Source organism: Zootoca vivipara, chromosome 5, assembly GCF_965207765.1.
Source record: "Zootoca vivipara chromosome 5, rZooViv2.hap1.1, whole genome shotgun sequence".
NCBI lineage: Eukaryota > Metazoa > Chordata > Lepidosauria > Squamata > Lacertidae > Zootoca > Zootoca vivipara.
In genome coordinates, this window is record NC_142588.1 from 689,002 (window position 1) to 716,456 (window position 27,455).

General features: G+C 46.0%; 1 protein-coding gene across 3 annotated transcripts in view; it reads left to right on the forward strand.

Annotated features, from left to right (window-relative positions):
• The first annotated feature begins 1,349 nt into the window (after positions 1-1,349).
• The window catches only part of PARVB (parvin beta), a 47,743-nt gene continuing 21,637 nt past the window's right edge, over positions 1,350-27,455 (forward strand). Inside the window, exons 1-2 of one of the 3 annotated variants that reach the window (XM_035137882.3) lie at positions 1,350-1,673; positions 26,003-26,092. In XM_035137882.3, coding sequence (XP_034993773.2) covers positions 1,559-1,673; positions 26,003-26,092 — 205 coding nt within the window. In that variant the 5' untranslated portion in view covers positions 1,350-1,558. Of the gene's footprint in view, positions 1,674-10,493; positions 10,631-15,500; positions 15,671-26,002; positions 26,093-27,455 lie in introns of those variants that run through there. The other 2 variants (XM_088669920.1, XM_035137883.3) reach the window with 2 other exon arrangements.

Below are 27,455 nucleotides of genomic sequence, written 5' to 3' on the forward strand. Positions count from 1 at the left end.
GTTCATCACCGTCATTTATTTTCTGTTAAGATGATCCTGAGGCCTGGGCAGTGTGTCCCATTCAAACAGCCCAGAATGGCTAACCCATGGTACTAGCAGTGATGGCGACTGGGAAGGAGAATCTTCTAAGCTTGATCAGGAAGGAAGCCGTGCAAGGAAGGCAATACGCAGGTTTCCTCTTTGCAAGGTGGCCACTGGTATTGGAGTCCCAAGCAGGATACTTGGCATTAGGAGGTGGAGAGAAATGCATTGCTCGCCACTGATGACGTAACAGCTGCTGTCTGATAGGTGCCCACTGGCGCACATGCAACTGCGTTCCACACAAAACACTAAATCACATTTCCCCTACCAGCTTGGGAATGAGCCTCATTTTCCTAGCAATAAGACTCTGGCGACATCCCACTCACTTCCTTGTCGTAAGAAATTTGGATATCTACATTTGTTGCATTCTAACGGATGAGCTAGAAAGCCCCCCAAACTGAGAAGATATTTTCCTTGTTCTGTTCACTTTAGCTACAGCTTTGGCAAAGGCAAGAAGCACTATGTTGATAAGCATGCAGCTTCGTGACGATCATAGAGTTGGAAGGGAACCCAAGGGTCATCTAGTCCAACCCCCTCCAATGCAGGAACCACCACTAACCCTGGCCCAGATAAGAGACTAGACAACCTTAGAAGACATCTGAAGGCAGCCCTGAATAGGGAATTTTAAAAAATGTTTTATTGTGTTTTTATATTTGTTGGAAGCCGCCCAGAGTGCCTGGGGCATCCCAGTCCGCTTGGGGAGGGGGTGACGACAACAACAACAACAGTATGTCCCTATTTTCACCGGCGAAATCCTGCTTGCCTCCTTAATAGTTTTGCCACTGCGGAAGAAGAATTAAACATGTGCGTGCAAGGACAGTCCAGCATTACTTTTGTACGGCACTCGCTCAGTCTCCGAACTCTTCCCCCTTCTTCTCATGGCAGAATGGCACTCGGCACATGCCCAGAAGAACCACCGACCTGGGTTCACTTTTCTTTTCTTTTTAAAGGAGGCGGTGGCCCTTCTCGAGCAAGACACTCCCCCCCCCCAGCCCCAGGTTATTCTTTGTTAAGGCGTTTGTTTCCCCTCGAAGCAAAGCCGCCGTGGCCGCGCCTTTGCTCCAGGCTATTGAGCCGAAGGTGCCCGCGAAAGCGCAGCCTCCTTTCGGCTCGCCCCCTCCTGCAGCCGGACCCGCCCCCTCGGCCTCCCACGCCATCGGCGGGCGCTGCGCGGAGCGGCCGGCGAGCGGCTCTCTGGGCGCAGACCCCGAGTCCGTCCCGAGCGGGGATGCGCCCTGGCGCGCGCGCGCCCCGCCTCCCGTCACGTTGCGCTTCGCCGCGCCGGTGCGCCCCAGCCAGGGCGGGCTGCGTGTCTCTCGGCTGCCGGCGCCGCTGCGGGCCTCTCGGCGACCCCCCCCCCTCCGCGGCTCGCCCCGTCGCAGCCAGCAGGTCGCCCCCGGGGCGCTTCCCGCCCGCCAGGAGCCCCCGGGCAGGAAAGCCTCGCGCCCGCCTCGCCGCCTCCGTCCCGGGCGCGCCCATGTCCTCGACGCCGGTGCGCTCGCCCCCCCTGCGGCCGCACAGGATGAAGAAGGACGAGTCCTTCCTGGGCAAGCTCGGCGGGACGCTGGCCAGGAAGAAGAAAGCCCGAGAGGGTGAGCGGGGCGCCGGGGAGAGGAGGGCGCGCGGCGGAGGGGGCAGAGCCGGGAGGGCCCGGGGGACAAGGAGGAGGAAGACGAGGCGGGTTTCCGTGTGGGGTGGCCGGGGGACTCGCGCCGCCCTCCCTCGTGGCTGCCCTAGAGCAGGCATAGGCAACCTTTGGCTCTCCAGATGTTTTGGAACTACAACTCCCATGATCCCTGACCACTGGCTCTGATGGTAGCTAGGGATCATGGGAGTTGTAGTTCCAAAACATCTGGAGAGCCAAGGTTGCCTATGCCTGCCCTAGAGGAATCCTCTCCTCCTCCAGCAAGCGGGCATATAGGATCGCAGCTCGGAATGCAAAGCTCCTGGCCCACCCCGCCTCCGCTTTCTGATTATTTCCAGTTGTCTGGAAACTTTCCTCGCGGCGCTGCTCGGTTTCTCGTGGAGGTCGAATCCTGGGACAGTGCAGCGGGAAGAAGGGGGCCGAGGAGAAGTTTCCCAGGACTTGTAAGATGAGTGAGGCTTCCGTGTGGGTGATGCGCTGGCTAGAATTGCGCCAGATGACTGTGCCAGCTAGCGCAACGGGCTACACTTTGGGAGAGCAGCTCAGATCTCACTTCCACTGCGAACGGGGAGATCTCTTTGTAAACCCCTGTCTCTTCTTCTCTCTCTGCAATTTGGGAATAATGATGCCGTTCTACCACACACGGTTGTTGTAAAGGTGATCAAGAAATGATATCTTTGGTGATTTGCGAGGAGTGAGACAGGTCCCATGTCTTGGATAGCTGCACTGCAGGCAGAAATGGCAGGGGAAGCTTTTCCTGCCATGCTATTATAGAATCGTAGAGTTGGAAGGGACCCCTAGGGTCATCTAGTCCAACCCCCTGCAATGCCGGAATCTCAACACGTGGTCGCCCGCCCAATGAAAAAAATTTTTTTAATGGTTGCTGCTAAAGGCACAGATGGAAGCACATTGGGGAAAAGGAATGTGGCAACTTGGTGCTTCAAATATAGGTCATGATTAGTGTAGAGAGACAACTTAGGCCTATGCAAGAGGTTAGCAGACACACACATATGGTGTGAGGGCCTGGAATAAAAAGGGGGGAGGGTTCCTACCCTCTCTTTAGAGAGAAGGGAAGCATTGAACAAGCCATTCTTTGAAATCCTTACATAAGTATATTAGAATCCTTTGACTAATTTCACATTGTAGCCGAGACATATTTAAATGGGTGTATTTCTTAACCACCCCAGCAACAAATCGGAACAAGAGCAAAAGGAATAAAGATGAATTTAAAAAACAAAAACAAATCGGAACAAGTGCTCAATAAACAGCAAATGTGATTTAACCTCTGCACAAACTTTGTGCAAACAAATGGGGATGGATGCTCGACAAACCGCTTGTCTGAAGGAGTCCTTGCTGGAGGAGGATGTGGCGTTGCACAACTACAGCTCTCCTCACTGAGAGGCCACAGATTTCCTATCCCTGAGATAAATTTCTTTGCATCTTACTACCACCTGACAAGGGGGTTTAAGCGCAGGTGGAAAAGTTTCTTGTCAAAAAGATACCCTTGAGCTAAACCCAACTCCACAAAATTGCTCTACTCTGTCTTGACATGTGCTTCCCTGCACACCAAAAACTGGATGCTAATTCACCATTGTATAGGCTAGTGGTATTTTCTGTTCCCCCGCTCCAGGTTATTTATATGCAACATTTTCCACAAGTAAATCTGGTCTCCAAGCAGTTCATGTGGAATGGGGGGGGGGGTGGCTTATGTCTCCAAATCCTATTCATGTTTATGTGGAAGTTCAGTGTGAAGAAACAGGGGGCATTGGGTGTCTTTTGGGGCACATTCATACGGGGCAATTGTGATGCCAACAGATCTGATAAGTGTCTTGCAGACAGAAGGTCGCAGGTTCAGTCCTTGGTGTAGCCTACTGGGATAGATTCCTGCCTGAAACCCTGGAGGACTCCTCTTGGTCAGTGGGTAGACCGTCCTGAGTTAGAAGGAGCAACTTACTTTGTTGAGGCAACCCATTCAGATAGGTAGGGAACAAAATATTAATAAATTTCCAAGTCATAAGTTGAGTTTGTTGTTGTGAAAGTTACGCAGGGTTTAGAAAAAATGTTGCAATGAACTCATGAGAACTAAGCTGCAGTCAACTGGCAGGAAATCCAGCAATCACTTCCTTCAGTTGTGTCTGTTTTGATTTCTAAGCTGATCAAAAATGTTCTTGGCTTTGATGTATAAAAGATTGGGGAAATGTTGCCAGCATTCTTGTGAATGGCTATTAAAACAACTCATTTCAAATGAACTTAACAGTGGAGCACTTGGGTCCTATTTAAATGTAATGCCTTGTAAGAAAACTCATCTGTTTCCTGGATTTCCTTGCCTACACCTGCAGTGTTGGCGTGCCAGCCAGCGTGTGCCAGGGGAGCATGGCACCAGCATGTGACCTTTGCAAGTAGAACAGTTGAACTTTAAGCATGGAACCAGTTTCGTGGCATGCACCAAAGGCTGCCCAAGATGGCATCTGAATTAGGATATTTACTTGGAAAAATTCTGCAGAATTTCCAGGGACTTGCTTAAGATTGCAGCTTGACGGAGCCTGACCTTAAACATGTTCTCTTGGAAATTAAGTCCCACCGAGTGCAGGTGGACTTACTCCATTGTAAGCATGCTGAGAACTGTAGTTTTCATTGCCTCGTTAGGATAGTTCTTAATTTCAAGAAGATAAATACAAGCGCATAGCTTCCAAATGTGGATCAAAGGAAGTTGCTTCCCTTCCCCCTCCCTTTCCTGCCGGACTTCCTAGCTTGCCACATTTCCTTTCATTATTAACATTTTAAAATGCAAAGGTTTGCAGCTGTTTTCTCTAGATCATCTGTTCCCAAGCTGTAAAATGATGTGCATGGAGCTGGGGCTTAATTTGATCCAGTGCTTGCCAGCCAAGGTTATCGGCCATTAATCTGTTGCTCAGTTTCCCATACAGACCAATGCTGGTGAGTCAGTTTGGCCTTTGTGCCCTTTCTGATGCCATTGGCCAAGGGTCAGCAAACTTTTTCAGCAGGGGGCCAGTCCACTGTCCCTCAGACCTTGTGGGGAGGCTGGACTATATTTTGAAGGGAAAAAAATGAATGAATTCCTATGCCCCACAAATAACCCAGAGATGCATTTTAAATAAAAGCACACATTCAACTCATATAAAAACACGCTGGTTCCCGGACCGTCGGCGGGCCAGATTTAGAAGGCGATTGGGCTGGATTCGGCCCCCGAGCCTTAGTTTGCCTACCCATGTGCCTAGGCCATAGAATGGTTCCAGCTGTGGCGCTGTGGGTTAAACCACTGAGCCTAGGGCTTGCTGATCAGAAGATCAGCGGTTCGAATCCCTGCAACGGGGTGAGCTCCCGTTGCTCGGTCCCGGCTCCTGCCAACCTAGCAGTTCAAAAGCACGTCAAAGTGCAAGTAGATAAATAGGAACCGCTACAGCGGGAAGGTAAACGGCATTTCCGTGCACTGCTCTGGTTCGCCAGAAGCAGCATTGTCATGCTGGCCACATGACCCGGATACTGTCTACGGACAAACGCCGGCTCCCTTGGCCTATAGAGCGAGATGAGCGCCGCAACCCCAGAGTCGGACACGACTGGACCTGATGGTCAGGGTATGAATGCAGTGGGCCTCATACACAGTTGCAGAGGAATTTTGGGTCCTCAGTGGGAAGACGGCAAATTGACCAGAGCAGTCAATTGCGTGTGGATGCACACAAGATTCTTTAACGTTTGTTTCTCATGACCTCCTGACTCAGGCTTGCGGGATCCACTTTGTGTTTCATTTGATCCACCAGTAAGAGCCAGGTGTGGAAGATAAACACTCCGAATTAAGGAGCTGGGTGTGTTTGAGCAGCTGCTGAGCAGAGGGCTTTGCTTTTAGTGCCAGGATGGAGCTGGGTCCACAGTCCTTCTGCCCACAAATCAGTTCCTTGACTTTTCTTTGTTTCAGCTGATTAATTTCCACTTGGGATTCATTTTCTTGTTGCCATTGTCAAACAATTGGAAGCCAGAAATATTTGCCTATTTACTATACGGAGATCCCGATCTATGGCCTGCCCACTCTTGCACAAACTGTTCTCCCATATATTACTCTGGTGTCTATGCACATGCTTTTAAAATTATTGTGCCATGACCATCCCAGTATCGGTGGAACTCCTTTGCCCGCCCCCTCTTGTCTTCATAGAAGATCTTCCCTGATCTTTCCCTTCCAGAGAGACCCAAGGCAGGCAATTCACACTTTACGTTGCCTACCTTAAATGTGTCAGCCAGACCTCTTGCTTGTAGAGTAAAGGTTTGTGTGAAACAGTCTAATTTGAAAGCTGAATGGAGCAACAGGTGAATGTTGCATTGTTTATGTGAAGATCCTTCTTGGGTTGTAAAAGTTTGCCTTGTAACCAAGCACGCACAATCCATAATGCTGGATCCTGCTTCCTGTGAATTTATTGCTGCACTCAGCAACCACCAAATGCGTTGGATTCTGCTGAGTTTGGCTGTTGTTTTGCCAGGTTGTGTTATGAGCAAAGCTTTTTGGCTGGAGGAATCTTCTCCGCTGAATTGAGGCCACTTTTTAATTAGCTAGGAACAAAGTGGGCTGCCTTAGTAAGCGGCACTGTGCTTTTTTCCCTCTTTTCTTTTGATAGAAGTAGCTTTACCAACGAGGCTGAATTTGAGTTTAGGCCAGGGGTCAGCAAACTTTTTCAGCAGGGGGCCGGTCCACTCTCTTTCAGACCATGTGGTGGGCCGGACTATATTTTGAAAAAAAAATATGAACGAATTCCTATGCCCTACAAATAACCCAGAGATGCATTTTAAATAAAAGGACACATTCTACGCATGTAAAAACACCAGGCAGGCCCCACAAATAACCCAGAGATGCATTTTAAATAAAATGGCATATTCTACTCATGTAAAAACATGCTTATTCCTGGACCATCCGCGGACCGGATTTAGAAGGCAATTGGGCGGCATCCGGCCCCCGGGCCTTAGTTTGGGGACCCCTGGTTTAGGCTGTTGAAGTTGTTAAGCGGGCATTGTAGCACTTGGATGCTGCTGCTGTTGCTACATTTCTATCCCACCTTTCTTCCAAGGAGCTCAAGGGGACGCCCATAGCTTATGTTCTCTTCATTTTATCTTCACAACAGCCTGTGAGATAGGATAGAGTGATGGAGACAATGTCTGGTGCGATGTCACCCATTGGACTTCATGGCTGAGTGGGGAGTTGAGTCCTGGTCTCTCAGGTCCTGGTTCAGCACTAACCGCTATACCTGAGATTGAGAACTGTGGGGTCAAATGAAAACCAATAACAACCCCCCCCCGCCTCCCAGAAACACTTTTAAAAGGCCATAAAAGGTCTGGTTAGAAAGAAACATTTTTGCCTGGTGCAGCAAGATCAAGGACCAGCGATGTTGGGAGTTGTACTCCAACAGCTTCTGGAGGGCCACAGCTTCCACATCTCTGATGCAAAGTAAAAAGTGCTTTTGAATATGCAGAGTCCCTGCGACATTGCGCCCCCACGTTTGACCAGACCTGATGAGAGATACCTGGCCATGGAGAAATGGCATGTAGAGAGTTTACAAAGGGGGTTGTTTTTAATGAGTATTGATGAACCATGGACAGTATTTAGTTTGAAATACATCACTGAGGCACCTTCCATTCACAGACTTAGCAAAATTGCTTGAGCTTCTCAGCATTGCAAGCTTTTGTGTATGCATAGCAGATAGAATGCTAGACTTGGACCGGGAGACCTTGATTCAGATCCTTGATTAATAAGGAAATGTATATGGTGACCTTGGGCCATTACCAAATTTCTACCATATTTACCTCGTTGGCTGCTGTGGGGATAAATTGGAATAACCCGGGATATTACCCGGGATAATCCCCAACCATTAATGACAAAATTAGCAGGGGTAGTTTAAGCTGTATATTGAGAGTTTCTTTCCATTGGACACAAATATGTGCTTTATTTTAAGTGTGTGTGTGTGTGTGTGTATGAGAAAGGAAGCATTTTGTCTCTGGTTTCACTGAGATAATTTTCTCCCTTCTTTCTTTTTCTTTTAACCACATAGTGGAAAATTCCACAGAAGTTCCTTGGCTATAAAACACACACACACACACACACACACACACACACACACACACACACCCCACTCCCATATGTTAAACTTTCACTATACTAAAGTATGTATGCTGTGGGAGAAGGCTAATACAGTAGTTAAAATGCATCTTGAAATGTCATTGTCCTCTATCTTAATGCAACATTGGGGATTGGGGTTAGAAAGGTTCAAATGTGGGTTCAAATGTGGGCACACAGTTAGGAGAAAGTAGGGAAAAGGGAATTGGGGTGCTTGCTTCTGCTCATTTTGCAAGTTACAATTTGAAGAGTTAAACTATGAAACCCAAAGCATAGAAATAGACTTTCAGAAGCTCAGAGAGAAACTTTCAGAAGCTGGCTTGGGCAGAGTCTTTCTGTGGCTTCCCCTGGTTATAGTAGAATAGTGGAGAATTACCGGTAGTAAATACAGTGGTACCTCGGTTTATGAACACAATTGGTTCCGGAGGTCTGTTCATAAACTGAAGCGTTCATAAACTGAAGCGAACTTTCCCATTGAAAGTAATGGAAAGTGGATTAATCCGTTCCAGACGGTCCGCGGAGTACTCAGCCTGAAGCGTACTTAACCCGAAGCATGGGTGTAATTGGTTCCGGAAGTCTGTTCATAAACTGAAGCGTTCATAAACTGAAGCAAACTTTCCCATTGAAAGTAATGGAAAGTGGATTAATCTGTTCCAGACGTCCGCGGAGTACTTAAACTGAAGCGTTCATAAACTGAAGTGAACTTTCCCATTGAAAGTAATGGAAAGTGGATTAATCCGTTCCAGACGGGTCCGCGGAGTACTCAACCTGAAGCGTACTTAACCCGAAGCATGGGTGTAATTGGTTCCGAAAGTCTGTTCATAAACTGAAGCGTTCATAAACTGAAGCAAACTTTCCCATTGAAAGTAATGGAAAGGGAATTAATCCGTTCCAGATAGGTCCGCGGCGTTCATAAACCGAAAATTCGTAAACCGAGGTGTTCGTAAACCGAGGTTCCACTGTATTCCACAGAGACTGAACCTGGGAGCTATCCTGACTGGCAGGGGAAGAGGAGTGCGGGGGAGTGCATCGCCCCTGGCAGAGCGATCCCGGTGGGGTGCCATCGCAGCTGAACGACGTGCCACACCCCCAGGACACGCGCCACGCCCCTGCGGGCGGCGCACCATGCCCCTGGGATACACGCCAGCCCCAGCCCCGCCTTCTCTCCGGCCCCCGGTGCCGGAGCATGAAGCTCTGCCACTGGTTATCCTATGTCACATTGCTAAAAACCCAATTCAGTAGAATTGGAGGAAGCCATTGTAATGCATGTTTACTCATAATTAAGTCTCATTGTGTTCAGTGGGGCTTCTTCCCAGGAAGTGTGTTTAGGGCTGCACCCATCAAGTGATGGTTTGCTCCACATCAGGGTAAAGGTAAAGGGACCCCTGACCATTAGGTCCAGTCGTGACCGACTCTGGGGTTGCGCGCTCATCTCGCATTATTGGCCGAGGGAGCCGGCGTATAGCTTCCAGGTCATGTGGCCAGCATGACAAAGCCACTTCTGGCAAACCAGAGCAGCACACGGAAACACCGTTTACCTTCCCGCTGTAGCGGTTCCTATTTATCTACTTGCACTTTGACGTGCTTTCGAACTGCTAGGTTGGCAGGAACTGGGACCGAGCAATGGGAGCTCACCCCGTCCCGGGGATTCGAACCGCCAACCTTCTGATCGGCAAGCCACCCGCGTCCCCCACATCAGGATAGGGAGCTTTTACACCCCCTCAAGCGTAGGGAAAGGGGAATTGGGATGCTGTGAGCTCAAGGCTTGCTTCTGCTCATTTGTTTCTGAGTTGTGTGTACTTCTTCCTGGCTCTTCTGTTGGGATACAACTTTCACCCTTTTGCTAAGCCCTCAACTTCATCATCTGTTCACTTTGTCTGGAAATAATGTCTAAGCTTCACTGGGAAGACAGTTGCTGTTCTGCCTGAAATCATTTTCAAACTGCTCTGCTGCATTTGGAGAATGTACTGCAGTGATAATTTGCTTGAAAACTCTCCTGCCAGGAAAGGAACTTGGAAAGGGTAAGAAAGTAACAGGAGGTGTGTGTGTGTGTGTGTGTGTGTGTGTGTGTGTGTGTGTGTGTGTGTGTGTGTCCAGAACTGTGAAAGAAGATTGTACAGCTCTCTTATTTTATCCCAGGCTCTGTGAGGCATATTTTCTATATAAGTCCATTAAATTCCTAATAATGCCATTCAGGGATCTTGAGGAAAGAGTGCCAAAATTGAATAACCTGGTCTACTAACTAGGGGAGCCTGTGCTTTACTGGTCTTTCCCTGGTCTTAGCTGTAAAGCTGTGCCTTCCCAGGTACCTACCATAGCATAGCAAAGCCCATGGCACAATGCCATTGCTTTCTTTTCCAGCTGCTGTATCCTGGTGAGCATCTGTGGCGGCCAAACCATGGTTCAGCAAGGCTGTTGGATTTGGACCTAATGCCAAGGCATTGCTAGAAAACAAGCCATGGCTCATAAGCCAACAGCAAACCATGGCTTAACATATGTGCAAGCCAGGCCATTATTGCCTAACTTGCCAGGCCTAGCTGGTTGCAGCTTGCTGGGAACAAATGCACATAAACAGGAGAAGGGTGGAGCATGTTGTTTTATCATCTTCTGCCTAGCCTTCCTGCACAGTCACTTCTGTTCCCCAAACTGTGCCTATCCTTCAAATTCTTAACAATTACCCAAGAGCTTGCAAATAATCCATTGCAGTTGGACTTCTGCAAACTGAAGCAGGGGTGGAATCAAGCTTTTGTCCTTTCTCCCTGACCTCGGATTGACCATCTTTTTTAGCAGTGAGTTCTGTGGTCTTGTAATGATTGATTTCTCCTCCTCCCTTTTTGCTTGGGAAGACTTTTAAGCCGTTGCAATGTAGATTAGGTGTTCCTTTGCATCACATCTAGACAAAGATGTTCCATTGGAAACATGAGGCTTTTCCAGGTTGAATGGGAACTCTTCAGTTCTTTTCTGTTGCTGATATGCTGCTTGATGCTGGGTCGGCTGCTGTTGCTGAACTGGGGAACTTGATCAAAACAGCTTATTCATAAGAGCCACTAGCTATAATCCTTGGGGAGAACTAATCCTAACATATGCCCAGCTTGTTGGGAATATAAAGGAATTGGGAGCTGAGGTTGCTTATTGCATTCCAGATACAGAGTTAATTTGATAAAACCGGGCTGAATGTTCTTTGGGTTGTTGGCTGGTGTCATGGAGGAGCAGTTTGCTCATCATTAAACGCACACCCACACCCTGGTGTGTTTTGGAGGTTAAAAGGGGAAAATGAAAGTGGGCAAAGTGATATGATCACTTTGTGGATTTTTGATTTGTGGTACAGTAGTTTGTTCACAAATGGAATTCAACTCTTCATACTTCAGTCACGAGCCAATGGATTTATAAGTCTGAACGATGATAATTGTTACCACCAACGTCCGTGGCAGTTTACAGAGTGACACCGCCAAATGAAAGGGCTCTGCCCTGAGGAGCTTACAAACCAGTAGATTTTGCCTGAGGGTTAGGCAAAGGGGGAAATAAAGCAGCACAGGTAATAAGGGATGGATATGAGAAAGTGCTGTTGTATCAATCTAAGCCTTATTTCAGGTGGTGGATAGGGATTAAGATGGTCATGCCAAGGGCCTCATGGGAAAAGAGGGGTTTGAAGAAGGGGGGGGGACATGCTACTGCCAGAATGGTGCCCTCCAGCTACTGTTGGACTCCAACTCTCAGCCATTGCAGGCAACATGGCCAGCAATGTTAGGATAACAATGTGTCAACATTTGGAGGGCACCAGGCTGAGTGCCATGATGTAGCCGTTCCTCCCCCCCCCCCCCCGCAGATATTTATTAAAGTTTTCACAATCCAATAAAAATAGTTTCTAGAACAAATAGAATAAAAAAAGAAATAGAGGAGAGATAGAACAAGAAAAGAAAGGAGGAGAAGAAAGGAACAGAGAAATAAGAAACATAAAAATAACACCAGTAATAATAGTAATCATCATGCGAAAGGCTGGACTGGATGAATCCCAAGCCGGAAATAAGATTGCCGGAAGGAATATCAACAACCTCAGATATGCAGATGACACAATCTTGATGGCAGAAAGTGAGGAGGAATTAAAGAACCTTTTAATGAGGGTGAAAGAGGAGAGCGCAAAATATGGTCTGAAGCTCAACATCAAAAAAACCAAGATCATGGCCACTGGTCCCATCACCTCCTGGCAAATAGAAGGGGAAGAAATGGAGGCAATGAGAGATTTTATTTTCCTGGGCTCCTTGATCACTGCAGATGGTGACAGCAGTCACGAAATTAAAAGACGCCTGCTTCTTGGGAGAAAAGCAATGACAAACCTAGACAGCATCTTAAAAAGCAGAGACATCACCTTGCCTACAAAGGTCCGTATAGTTAAATCTATGGTTTTGCCAGTAGTGATGTATGGAAGTGAGAGCTGGACCATAAAGAAGGCTGATCGCCAAAGAATTGATGCTTTTGAATTATGGTGCTGGAGGAGACTCTTGAGAGTCCCATGGACTGCAAGAAGATCAAACCTATCCATTCTGAAGGAAATCAGCCCTGAGTGCTCACTGGAAGGACAGATCCTGAAGCTGAGGCTCCAATACTTTGGCCACCTCATGAGAAGAGAAGACTCCCTGGAAAAGACCCTGATGTTGGGAAAGATTGAGGGCACTAGGAGAAGGGGACGACAGAGGACAAGATGGTTGGACAGTGTTCTCAAAGCTCTGAACATGAGTTTGACCAAACTGCGGGAGGCAGTGCAAGACAGGAGTGCCTGGCGTGCTCTGGTCCATGGGGTCACGAAGAGTCAGACACAACTAAACGACTAAACAATAATAGTAATAATCATAATAAAACACAAAATTATATGTATATAGCCCTCTGTCATCGTTATGCCTTGACCTTCAATCCACATACAAATAAGTGAGTCTTCCCAGTGGATGTAGCTCTTCCTGGAGAGAGTAGCGGTTCTTGGAGGAAGCTCCATATCATTCACTCCAGGATCTCAAAGCGCTTTGGAAACAATGGCCAGCCAATTTGGACAGACAAAAAGGTACAAAGAAGCACAGAAACTGCACTGAGTGTCGCTCATGTACCCAAATTGCAAAGTCTCTCCAGGATGGAGGTGGGACCTGTTTCCATTCTACAAATGGAGAAAAATGGGGCAAAGGTTGTCAGTCGATTGGATTTACTGTTTGTAAAAATCTCAATCCTTCTGGTTACCTGCAAGGAGTAAAAATCTCCAGGTGACCAGAGTGGGAAGCTTTTGAAACGGGAGATGAGCTGGTCATGTCTGCCAGAAATGACTGACACATGCCAGCAGGTGGGCTGGAAGAGAACCCAACAGAGGGCTGGTTAGTTTGAGGGACCTCTTTGCAAGACTGTCTTTGACACGGCCAGGAAGGTCCAAGAGGGCTGCCACTATCCTTTATGCTCTCCTAAAAGCCGGGCAGTGAACCATTGTGGCTTCACTTAGGCGGAAGATACTGTGTCTTCTGTCCCATAATTAGCTGCTCTATTCAACATCATCATGACAGCTGCTGTTTTCCAATACTGTGAGGTTCAGACCTTGGATCAGAAATAACTGCAGCTAAAATTAAATAGCAGTTATCATCCGGCTTCTTTTTCCAAGCAGCCAGACTACTGATTGCCATTAAGAAGAAACTCGATTGTTAGGATTTAGAAAGTGGCTGCAGCGAACTTCAAGGTGCTGCTGGCTATGAACTTAGGGGTTTTTTGTCTGCTGTAGACAGGGAAATTGCAACTCGTTTATCCAAGAGTATTTTGTAAGGTGTGATTAAAAAGGGGGAAGGGGTTAAAAGCAAATTTTAAACATAGAATGGTAGCGTTGGAAGGGACCCTGAGCATCAGCTAGTCCAACCCCCTGCAATGCAGGAATAGGCAGCCATCCCATATGGGGATTGAACCTGCAACCTTGGGGTTATCAGCAGCACACTGTAGCCAACTGAGCTGTCCAGTCTCTTCACATGCTCTCATATTAACGATGCCTGAGGGGTAATTCCTATGTAGCCGTCCCTGTGGATTCTTGCTGAGCTGTTATGTTAACATAGAGAGGAAGGAACCATAACTATTGCCCCATGACTGTCATTCCTTTATCCATCTGTTATTGGAGCCTGGTGAGGTGGTGATGGCAAACAATTTTATTATCTATTCATTTTTAAAATAAAAAATATTGCCCTTCAATGGAAATATTTCCAGGGCAGCGTACAATGTTAAAACTATTTAAAATTGATCTCCAAGAGACAATTGCTGGTGTCATCAACATGTCAACCTCCAGATGTTGTTGGACTCCAAGTCCCATGACTTCAGACCATGGACCAGGCTGGCCGGGGCGGAGGGAAGGAGCCGGCTCAGTTCCTAAGGGGTCCCACAAAATTCTGTGTGACAGAATAAGTAGGCTGTAAACTTGAACTTGGTCTAGAGCAGGGGTCCCCAGACTACGGCCTGTGGGCCAGATGCGGCCCAATTGGCCTCCCAATCCGGCCCGCGACGACCCCCGCCGCCCGCTGCCGCCGCCCGCTCTTACGGCGCGCAGCGCGGCAGCGCAGTTCCAGATCGGGGAAAATCGCCGAAAATTGTTTGTGCGCATGCATATGGGCCTCTCCCGACCCAGAAGAGGTCATTTCTGGTGCACTTCCGGGTCAGGGGAGGCCCAAACGCATGCGCACAAACGATTTTCAGTGATTTTTCCGACCTGGAAGCGTGCCACCGCTCCAGTAAGTGTGTGTGCGCATGTGCACGGGCGCACACTCCCCCGCCCTCCGGCCCGCCGCGCGATTGGTGCGGCGGGCACCGGCCCACAGCCGGGTAAGTCTGGGGAGCCCTGGTCTAGAGGGTGCTGAACCTCCTCCTTCCACTGGGGAACACCTGGGGCAGAGAGTAGGTTGGTGCCCTTGAGTGGTGTAATAGTTAGAGGGCTGGACTAGAACCTGGCAGACCAGGGTTCAAATCCCCACATGGCCCCAAACCCTAAAATGTATACTTTTTATTTTTATTTTTAGTCTTTGTATATCGTATTGGTTTATTGCTTTGGCCGATGGCTGACACGAATAAAGATTCATTCATTCATTCCCCACCTTGGGGGCCACCGTCCCTCAGCCTAACCTACCTCACAGGGTTGTTGCCGGGATTGAAGGAGAAGGGGTGGACTTTGTACACCACCTTGAGCTCCTCGGAGAAAAAAAGTGAGAGATAAATGCAGTGAATGAATCAATGAATAAAAAGTTGGTTTCTCCTACAGCAAATGGTTGAAATCTCAGTGCATGTGGGTGGGGTGTAAAGGGGTTGCTGTGTCTGGGGAATGGAGGGACTCTTGTAGTAAAGGCACACCCTCCTCTCAGTTTTTCGTGCTCGGAAATCCCACGGAGGTGAAAGTGTGATGTGGGACAGTTGCAGAGGCGCTCCTGCACCCCAGAGGTCTTTGCAATGCTCAGAGCCAGGCTCTCCACATGACTTACCAGGCGGGCTCACAAACCGGCAGCAAGAGGAGAAGGGCCTCCTTCTTCCTCTGTTCAGGCTCGGAGCAAGTGGCGGAGGATTTGGCTGTGGCGCTGGCAGCCTCTTGAGTTTCTCTCTGCCATGCCATGTGCTTTTTCCACCCCTCACAACGGCTGCTGCCCAACCGTCTCCTCCCATGTCACTGCGACCAAATTAACCCAGGGCTTGCAGGTCAGTTCCTGTGTCCATCTGCCTCCCTCCCTTTTAAATATTTGGGACTGTCCAAGGCTGGTCTGCAGCAATACGTAGCCTTGCATCCCGAGGGGCTGGAATGGCAGGCCTGCTTTGTAAAAAACGCAAGAAAACGGGAGGTAGGAAAATGTGTGACTCTCCACTAACACCCCCCCCCAAAAAAACCCTTTAAGAACTACCTGCATGGAAGAGGACTATTTCCTGGCGGTGAGCTTAGGTTTTCCGTCCCAGAGCAAGTGGTAATGTGATGAGGTTTGGGAGTTTTCTTCACTTGCCAAGCTTAGTGTTTAGTTCAGAAATAGAGCACAGCTCAGCAGTCTTGGCAAGTGGGATTTAAAAATAAAAAATAAAATTAAGGACAGGGCATATTCTTTCTCTTTCTCCCCCCCCACACCTGCCAGCTCTTTGTTGAATTGCAGAATGGGGAGGATTATTGTGCACGATTTATTTTTAGATCCACATTTTAGTTCCTCTGCCAGCTTCAGAGTCCATGGGGGTGTTTGGGAAATGCAGGACATGATCTGTCCCAGAGATCACAAATAATTGAAGGGAAAGAGAAACCAGGACCATTGGTTTCAACAACAGAAAATGAGCTTGCTGAGAACGGCTGTATCAAAATGTGCTGTATTATGAACCTGGGAGCATGCTTTGCGGTGGCGCAGTGGCGCTAGGTTGGCTCTGTCTGCACTCTTTGTTTGCTGGCACAACAACACTTCAGGTTAACTAGAGTTGTGTGTGCGAGTCTGTCCAAGTGCAGAGATATCACTGGTGTTGGACCAGTTTAAATATGAAACACGCATCGTCATGGTGTGATGATCACGTTTGCAGCAGTTGTCCCCCCCCCCAATAATATTTATTGATTTTCTAACATTACAAATTACAAAAATTCACAAAAAAAAGGAATTAAAACATGAAAAAGAAAAACACATCAGTTCTAACATTTTAATTAACATTGTAGACTTCCTCGATTCCCCTGGCACTGGGTCCGTTTTTAACTCCAAATTTAGCAATTTTCATTTATTATCTTAAATCATTTAACACATTTTTCATTATCTCACAACTATTTCTATTCTTAAAAGCATCGACTATCTTCCACCCATAATTTATCTTAATCCAAATCTAAATTTATTTTCCCATCCTACTATCCTCTCTTTCTCCCCTTAGCCTCAAATTTATACCCAATTTTTTCCATACATTCAAATATTATTTATTTTATCATAATAACATTTAAACACTTAAATCTAATTCAGCCCCCCCCCCTGGACTCCCCTGGATGAATCAGCCAGTTCCATAGGTCGTTCCAGTTTTGGGCCATCTTGATCAGTCAGAAAATAACATCCATTGTTACTCCTCACCCCATTCCTACTCTTTCACCACCTATCCACCACTCTCCCTTCTTCGTCCCCTGCTGCCTCCCCAATTTCCTAGCTGTTGCACAATACCATGCAACTACATTTCCACTCCCCTTCATGGATCAATGCCTTGTCGTGGCGAAGGGGCTTGAATAACTCAGAGAAGCTATGAGCTATGCCATGCAGGGCCACCCAAGATGGACAGGTCATAGTGGAGAGTTTTGACTAAACGGCATATAAAAGGCATATAAAAGGCATATAAAATTTTTGACGCTACGAATCCAAGGCAGACCTTTTAACATCACAGTAATCCAAGTTTATGCACCAACTACCGGTGCTGAAGAAAGTGAAATTGACCAATTCTATGAAGACCTACAACACCTTCTAGAAATGACACCAAAGAAGGATGTTCTTCTCATTACAGGGGATTGGAATGCTAAAGTAGGGAATCAAGAGATAAAAGGAACAACTGGGAAGTTTGGCCTTGGAGTTCAAAATGAAGCAGGGCAAAGGCTAATAGAGTTCTGTCAAGAGAACAAGCTGGTCATCACAAACACTCTCTTCCAACAACACAAGAGACGACTCTACACATGGATATCACCAAATGGGCAGCATCGAAATCAGATTGATTATATTCTCTGCAGCCAAAGATGGAGAAGCTCTATACAGTCAGCAAAAACAAGACCTGGAGCTGACTGTAACTCAGATCATCAGCTTCTTATAGCAAAATTCCAGCTTAAACTGAAGAAAGTAGGAAAAACCACTGGGCCAGTAAGATACAATCTGAATCAAATCCCTTATGAATACACAGTGGAAGTGAGGAACAGGTTTAAGGATTTAGATTTGGTGGACAGAGTGCCTGAAGAACTATGGATGGAGGCTCGTAACATTATACAGGAGGCAGCAACGAAAACCATCCCAAGGAAAAGGAAATGCAAGAAAGCAAAATGGCTGTCCAACGAGGCCTTACGAATAGCGGAGGAGAGGAGGCAAGCAAAATGCAAGGGAGATAGGGAAAGATACAGGAAACTGAATGCAGATTTCCAAAAAACAGCAAGGAGAGATAAGAGGGTCTTCTTAAATGAGCAATGCAAAGAAATAGAGGAAAACAATAGAATGGGGAAAACCAGAGATCTGTTTCAAGAAAATTGGAGATATGAAAGGAACATTTCGTACAAAGATTACCATAATCAAGGACAAAAGTGGTAAGGACCTAACAGAAGCAGAAGACATCAAGAAGAGGTGGCAAGAATACACAGAGGAATTATACCAGAAAGATATGGAGGTCTCGTACACCCCAGGTAGTGTGGTTGCTGACCTTGAGCCAGACATCTTGGAGAGTGAAGTCAAATGGGCCTTAGAAAGCACTGCTAATAACAAGGCCAGTGGAAGTGATGATATTCCAGCTGAACTATTTAAAATTTTAAAAGATGATGCTGTTAAGGTGCTACACCCAATATGCCAGCAAGTTTGGAAAACCCAGCAATGGCCAGAGGATTGGAGAAGATCAGTCTACATCCCAATTCCAAAGAAGGGCAGTGCCAAAGAATGCTCCAACTACCGCACAATTGCGCTCATTTCACACGCTAGCAAGGTTATGCTTAAAATTCTACAAGGCAGGCTTAGGCAGTATGTGGACCGAGAACTCCCAGAAGTGCAAGCTGGATTTCGAAGGGGCAGAGGAACCAGAGACCAAATAGCAAACATGCGCTGGATTATGGAGAAAGCTAGAGAGTTCCAGAAAAACGTCTACTTCTGCTTCATTGACTATGCAAAAGCCTTTGACTGTGTCGACCACAGCAAACTATGGCAAGTTCTTAAAGAAATGGGAGTGCCTGATCACCTCATCTGTCTCCTGAGAAATCTCTATGTGGGACAAGAAGCTACAGTTAGAACTGGATATGGAACAACTGAGTGGTTCAAAATTGGGAAAGGAGTACGACAAGGTTGTATATTGTCTCCCTGCTTATTTAACTTGTATGCAGAATTCATCATGCGAAAGGCTGGACTAGATGAATCCCAAGCCGGAATTAAGATTGCCGGAAGAAATATCAACAACCTCAGATATGCAGATGACACAACCTTGATGGCAGAAAGCGAGGAGGAATTAAAGAACCTTTTAATGAGGGTGAAAGAGGAGAGCGCAAAATATGGTCTGAAGCTCAACATCAAAAAAACCAAGATCATGGCCACTGGTCCCATCACCTCCTGGCAAATAGAAGGGGAAGAAATGGAGGCAGTGAGAGATTTTACTTTCTTGGGCTCCTTGATCACTGCAGATGGTGACAGCAGTCACGAAATTAAAAGACGCCTGCTTCTTGGGAGAAAAGCAATGACAAACCTAGACAGCATCTTAAAAAGCAGAGATATCACCTTGCCGACAAAGGTCCGTATAGTTAAAGCTATGGTTTTCCCAGTAGTGATGTATGGAAGTGAGAGCTGGACCATAAAGAAGGCTGATCGCCGAAGAATTGATGCTTTTGAATTATGGTGCTGGAGGAGACTCTTGAGAGTCCCATGGACTGCAAGAAGATCAAACCTCTCCATTCTGAAGGAAATCAGCCCTGAGTGCTCCCTGGAAGGACAGATCGTGAAGCTGAGGCTCCAATACTTTGGCCACCTCATGAGAAGAGAAGAATCCTTGGAAAAGACCCTGATGTTGGGAAAGATTGAGGGCACTAGGAGAAGGGGACGACAGAGGACAAGATGGTTGGACAGTGTTCTCGAAGCTACGAACATGAGTTTGACCAAACTACGGGAGGCAGTGGAAGACAGGAGTGCCTGGCGTGCTATGGTCCATGGGGTCACGAAGAGTCGGACACGACTAAACGACTAAACAACAACAACAACATTTCCACTTTCCAGCCATGTCTCAATTTTGATACCCCTTAACAGGGTGGATAAAAATCAATGATTTTTTAAAAAATATATTTAAAAATCGGATTTTTTTGATTTAAATCGATTTTTTTGATTTAAATCGGATTTTTTTAAATAAAATGCTTTTTGAGGAAAATATATTACCATCCAAAGGTTATTCCATCATGAAATAAAGTTGAGAATTAATTGAGTTGAGAAAAAGACCTTAATCCTATTGTTCTACAAACCTATGAATACAGAAACAACCCCTTTACTGGTTCCATGCCAGGATGCAGTTTTACTGACCAGTGCCATAAAATCATAGTTAGTTGGCGATTTTGCTTCTGTTCCTTTAGCAAAAATATGCTGTAGAAACAAGGAGCTTCATTTCATTCAGATCCCCCAATTGCAAACTTCATCTGGCAAGCCATTTCAAGGTTCAGTGGATTTTTAAAGGCCCACATGCAAAGTGCAGGATTGGCTTTGTGGTCTGTGCCTCATTCTTGAGGAATCCAGATATGCTTCATATCCTGCCATAATTTGGAATGAGCTCACATTTGAGTAGGAAACCTGCTGTTAAATCATTGTACGCTTATCCCCTGGAGCCCAAACGTTGCGTGTCTGTTATAAGAATTATAATTCTCATCCATTCAGCATGTGGGCCAATGGAGGTGTTCCATTATTGTTGGAGATGTTCTCTGCTCCCGAGTAACCCAACAGCAGGAAAAAGAGGGTGCATTTGCTCACTGACCCCCTCCAGTGTCCAGAATTTGGGAGAGGAAGGTTAGAGCTGAGTGGATGTTTGAACATAGAAACGGAAACACACAATTGTAGACTTGGAAGAGACTCCCGAGGGTCATTTAGTTCAACACACTGCAATGCACCAATCTCAACATCCAATTTGAAACCATACCTTTGTAAATGTGCTGGCAGTTTTATTGCTGCACCACTCAGAGGAGTAGGTAGTTCTTTACTTTTAAAATTTTAAAGCAACGAGCTTGCCGGACTCATACCTGGCTGTGTGCCTCATTATATGGGCCAACTAAAGTCTCTCTTGTTTCCCCATTTAAATCTCCTTATTCAGCTTGTGCTATTTAGGGCAGCAAATAATGCCTTTGGTGTGAAGTACAAATCACTGTGAGCACTTGACAGCTAATGTTCTCTCTCCCCTTCCCACTCTGCCGAGGATCCTAGGAGACTTTTGCCTTCTTCACTCAGAGTTAGAAAGCGAGGAGGTTACGGGTGCAACAACCGAATGTCTGGGCACACTTTTTATAACAAGAATACAAAGCTTAAAATGAAAGAACTTAAGCCAAAACCTTATGTTCATTTTTCACACAGTCTGGTCCTTCCCCAGCCCACCCCCCCCTAATATTCTTAAGAGGGACTCTTCTCCAGTCTTCAGAGAGTAGCTGGAAGTGTGGAGGCAGAAAAAGGTCCTCCTTTCCTTCCCCTCTGCAGTTTTAATCTGAAAACTTTGCCCAGAGCTCAGAAACGTCTTGCGCTAATGAAATTCCCTGTCGCAAAATGCGCCTAGAACAGTGATGGGCAACCTTTTGAGCTTGGAGTGTCAAACTTCGCCAAAAAAACGAGCATAACTTGGGTGGTGTGTCACTTCGAGAAAAGAACCATAATTTCGCGATATTCATAGTTTAAATAACAAAAATGTATAATTGTAATATATAACTGTTTTTAATAAACCCAAAATAATTATTTAACCAAACCAAAAAACCCTTATTTATGTCAGGAGTATGGGCAGGAGTCAGGCTCTGGGGGCTGTAGTGCTTTGCAGGACTGGGGCCTGCCTCAGCTTGTGCTGGAGAAGCAAGGCGTGGCCACACAGGTGAAGACCTCAGCTTGTGCTGGAGGAGTAGTCACCCAGGTGAGGCCACTTGAGATCTCACTGCACCTGGTGGCAGGAGCTGGGAGGGATAAAAGCCCAGCATTTCCCTTCAGCTCTTTGCCACAGCAACGCTTTCCCTGCCTGGTTGCATCTGGCCTCTTGATCCTTGCTCCGTGGACCCTTACCTTGCCGATGCCTTGATTCTTGCTCCGTGGACCCTTGCCTTGCTGACGTCTTGATCCTTGCTCCTTGGACCCTTGCCTTGCCGACGCATTGATTCTTGCTCCGTGGACCCTTGCCTTGCCGACGCCTGAATCCTCGACCCTTGGACCTTCGCCTTGCTCCTTGTTCCTTGAGCCTTCGCCTTACTCCTTGTTCCTTGGACCCTTGCCGACGCCTGGATCCTCGACCCTTGGACCCTTGCTTTGCCTTCGCCTTGCTCCTCGACCCTTGGACCTTCGCCTTGCTTCTTGTTCCTTGAGCTTTCGCCTTGCTTCTTGCTCCTTGGACCTTCGTCTCTGCCTTGCTCCTTGACCCTGCGACTGCCTGCTACTGGACCCTCAGCCCTGCACCTGTTCCTGCTTCTGCACCTCCATCTTGCCTCTGGTCCTGACGCCCGCCAACCGGACCGTGACAATTTATCACAAAGTGCCCAGAGTTGTTGAGCTTTTTGGGGAGAGATGCTGACCAAAGTTTTGGAGGTTTTTTGGGGGTGTGTGTGCAAAAGCTGCTTTGCTTTTTTGGGGGGGGTGCCCCAAAGCTGCTGCGCTTTTTTTGGGGGGGGGGAGAGAACAGAAATAAATGAAAAATAATACATTCGCTGGAACTAACACGCAGCACCGGCATAATCTGCCAAAGTGCCAAAAAAACCCAAAACAGAACGGGTTAAAAAACGAACGCTGTTACACCCAATCATAGTCTCCCAAGCGCCAGAAAAAAACAGCACAGAAAGGGTTAAAAAACCAATCTCTGGCTACCAGCAACAACAACAACAAAAAGGATCTGGAGAACAAATGGAGGGGGGAAACAATGGGCCGATGGGGCGCGTGCCAGCAGTGAGGGCTCTGCGTGTCACGTCTGACACACGCGGCATAGGTTCGCCATCACTGGCCTAGAACAATGGGAGTTTTGAACACTGTCTTCACTTCAGCCTGAAGGTCTATAGAACTTGTAAGCATTTTTTAAGTATGGAAAGTGGGGTTTTCATAATCGCTCTCACTCTGCCCTTCTGCTAAATATCTTTCTTTTAAAAGGCACTTTCAGGTGAGCATGTGGAACAGTCCACCCACTGCACTGATCCAGAATGCATGGGAAAGAATGGCTTGTTTGAAGGGGCTGCCATGCTGAAACATCAACCTGCAGGTGGAAAGCAGGCCTCCCAGGGAGAAGGAGGTGATTTGTGACGTGGGACACTTTAAAATTACCCAGCTCCTTATCACCTCCTGCACACAGATCTCATGCAGATGTATAAGATACAATAGAAACAGTTAAAAGTAACATAGAAAACTGAGCAATTTCCCTACTTCCATGTGTTTTGAGGTGTATAGTTCTGTGGCAAATGATATTGTACACTATACACACAGATATATATATATACACACCCTTACTCCCTGGTGAGACTCAAGGTGGCTTACCGATGAAAACAAAATAAAAAAATTCCTTCAGTAGCACCTTAAAGACCAACTAAGTTTTTATTTTGGTATGAGCTTTCGTGTGCATGCACACTTCTTCAGATACACTGAAATAGGAGTCCCCAGGCGCTTATGTAGAGAAGGGGTGGGGATGGGGTGGGGTGGGGGTATCACTCAGAAGGGTGGTGGAAGTGGGTGATTGACTGACTGATAGCTGTTGATGACCGAAAACGACTGCAAATGGTTTTGCATGAAAAAGCAAGGTTGGAGATGGCTGAAGATCGCTTTATCATGTATAATGAGATAAGAATCCAATGTCTCTGTTCAAACCAGGTCCCTCCATGGTTTTGAGCTTGGTGATAAGTTGTAATTCAGCAACTTCTCTTTCCAGTCTATTTCTGAAATTCTTTTGTAGTAAGACAGCTACTTTGAGATCTTGTATAGAATGTCCTGGGAGATTGAAATAGACTGGAAAGAGAAGTTGCTGAATTGCAGTCGTTTTCGGTCATCAACGTTGCAGTCGTTTTCGGTCATCAACAGCTATCAGTCAGTCAATCACCCACTTCCACCACCCTTCTGAGTGATACCCCCTCCCCTCCCCACCTCCTCCCCACCCCTTCTCTACATAAGCGCCTGGGGACTCCTATTTCAGTGTATCTGAAGAAGTGTGCATGCACACGAAAGCTCATACCAAAATAAATACTTAGTTGTTCTTTAAGGTGCTACTGAAGGAATTTTTTTATTTTACTTCGACCCAGACCAACACGGCTACCTACCTGTAACCAATAAAATCAAGAACTGCTCAAAACATAGCAAAAACACACTTTCTTGTATGTTTTAATTGCCTTACTACAGAACTAGATGTGATGACACCAGGGTGGATTTGATTTAAATCAAACTGATTTAAATCACGATTTAAATCACTAGTCAGTAAGGCTTGATTTAAATCATAGTTTTCTACATAAAGACTAATTCTTGCTGTTATAACTTCAATATGCAGGTAGATGAAGATTTTTAGAATAACAACTTTTCATATTAGTTTTTTATCCCCAGTTTAATAGGTTAATCATTCATATTTGGACAACTTTACTGTTGTACTTAGGAAGGAGAAAAATAATCATTACCTTAATAATAACAATTTAAATAGATTTATTCAACTGAAACAATAACATTACAGCACATGTTATTTGCTTAAACAAACATCCATGTTTGTTAACTAATTTGGCTAAACAAAAACAATATATATATATATTTTAAGAAACTTAGACTGTCAGCCCAGCCTACACATGAAAAACTTAAATACTGTCCACTCCAAACAATCAGAAAAATACTGTTTCTATTCTATTCACTGAACTTCTTGAAACTTAGCACTGAAGGGGTTGATTCTGTATTCATAGGTTTGTAGAACAATAGGATTAAGGTCTTTTTCTCAACTCTGTTCATGTTATAACATTTTTGCTGTGAAGAAGAGGCATGTGATCTCTGTTGAGTCAAATTCAGTTTTGAGAACTGCAAAAGTAAACCAAGCATCTGTGATAATATCTTGCAGGCAGAGAAACTGCCCAAGAATCTTACAAAAACCTCTGGAAGAGCATGACATTGCGAATGGATTAATGGAATTTATTTACCCCAAAAATTAAACATATACAACCTTATTCTACATAATTAAAAAACTAATCTTTATTTCATGATGGAATAACCTTTGGATGGTAATATATTTTCCTCAAAAAGCATTTTATTTTAAAAAATCAGATTTAAATCAAAAAAATCGATTTAAATCAAAAAAATCATTGATTTTTATCTACCCTGGATGACACATAGTTGTCACTAACAATGGCAAACTACTTTTATTGGTTTGTTTGTACCCTGCCCAGGGGTGCCAACTTGAATAGAATATTGTGGGGACCAAGGTAAGCTCTGCCCTGCATCACATGATGCAGTGCACACACTATCAAATATTTTATTGTGGGGGCCAAAGCCCCCATGGCCCTTAGGAAGTGGCTCCTGTGAGCCCACCCATCTGTAATAATTGCAAGTGGCTATGAAACCATGTGCTGTGATGTCCTCAAGTTTTTTCCTATCTTAGTTCCAGGTGGAATCTAGATACATATAAAAATATTTTTTTAAAAAAAAGCATTTTAAAAAAATACATTTTCCATAAGGCTCACCATTGCCATCTAGTGTCTCATTGTATATTGCAGTTAAAACACACTTAAAATGTTTTATTTGCAGCTGTACAACTGAGTCTTGTGTGGTAGGTAAGTCAACTTGGTGTTTACTAAAGAACTGCTAAATTGCACGTACTCGTCACCTCGCTCAAAAGGAGCTTCATTTGCCCTGACTACCTTGTGTGTTGTGACATCATCTCTCCAGTGCGTCATCTGATGGCTCCGGGTCATGTGAGGGGGAATAGTCTCTGGCTGTGTACACACCAGACACTTAAAGCACATTCCCAGCACCCCCAAATCCCATGAATTGTAGTTTGTTAAGGGTACTGGGAATGGCAGCTCTGTGTGTGTGTGGGGGGGTACACTACAGTTCCCAGGGTTCTTTGCAGGTGGGGGGGATGTGCTTTAAATGCCTTGTGTTTACACAGCCACAAAAGAGAGAGTGTGTGTGTTTGTGTGAGCAGGGGAGCTATTCACTAAAGCAATTACATTCCAGTGCAAAAATGAACTTAAGGAATGTTTGGCTCTACTCTGGATAAAAGTGAAGCAAATGGACAAACTGTGCATTTACTAATGTCTGTTGGGTTTCCCTTTTTTCCAGTGACTGACCTGCAAGAAGAGGGTAAAAATGCCATCAATGCGCCGATGTCCCCTGCTGTCCCGGATCTGCACCCGGAAGATACTTTACTCGGTACAGTATAAAAATGCTACTTGTGGATTAAGAGATCTAAACAAAAGAGCTTCAGTTACTGTGAGGGGGAGAACAGAGGGATCAGGGGCTTGACATCATCCATCTGGAAGAGTCCCAGTGAAGGGCTGGAGTTTTGTGGTGCAGCCTCCCTGTCTTTTCCATCATCTGGGGTGGAGTCCCAGCATGCAGTTATTTCCCTCATTTTAAAATTCAGCACTGCATGGCAGTGAGAAAGCACTGCATTTCCACAATCAACATTCTTGACTGGGACGGGAGTGCTAGCATTGCAACCAGGAAAGCTAATGTAATGTCTGAACGCTGCCTGAGAATCAGGGGCCCTGACAATACCATGGAGTGACGGGAACAGGAGGAGAGAGAAAAACTATTGTCTGGGGAGGTCACTTCCTGGTTCACGCTGGAGAAACTCTTTTTAAATGTTTCCCAAAAGGAGCAGAGTGACGCCGATGGAGAAATCCAGGATTTCAATCTGGCTGGGATTGGGCAACTGTGTGCTCATCCCACTCGCTCTCAAAACACTACCGTAGTAGTGGCAAAAGAGCAACACGCCTTTTCTTTGCACCCCGGTTCCTATTTAATGTAAAGTGATTTAAAAAATAAAAGCGCGTAGCACTGCCTGCTAATGCAAACTCCAAACCAAATGCAAACGGGGCAGTTACTGCAGAAGAGTTGACTTACGACACCCCTGCAGTGTTGTGCCCCCTGAGTGTGTTACACCTCTGCATTGTTATTCATGACTCTTATCTCCCATTTTTGGGGAGAAGCATCTACAACCACCCTTTCAGTTTAAGTTTTCCCTGGCCCAGCTGAACAGTCCATCACTATTGTGAATTGTGATAAGTTAGGTTGTTTCTTTTGCATGCTGGATGTTGTACTGTTGTTTTGTTGCGCATTAACTTGGTGTTAATTTAATTAGTGTGGTGGCATATGCAGTAAGCACTTTACATAGATAGATAAATCAATAAATGCTGCATGGTTAGTTGGCACACCTCTGTTGCAGGCTGGAGGGCTGTGCCAAGAGACAGTCGCTTTCAGCCCTAAGATGCAGTTCAGTGTTGTTGTTTTTTTCAGGTGAGAGATGGGGTTTCTTATATTGCCTCCCAGGCCAGACCAAATACAGTAACCAGTTGCTTAACATAGCCTTGTGCTCCAGTGACTTACAGACTGATTGCACTTTTAAATGTTCAGAAAAAGTGCACATGACATTCCAAGATAGAGTAGGAAATCTTGTCTCTGGTGCGAACTCCCTGTCCCCCAGATAACACACGCATGTCAGGAAAACACTGCAACATTTTGCTGCAGGGCCCACTCATATACAGTCATACCTTGGGTTACGAACGCTGTG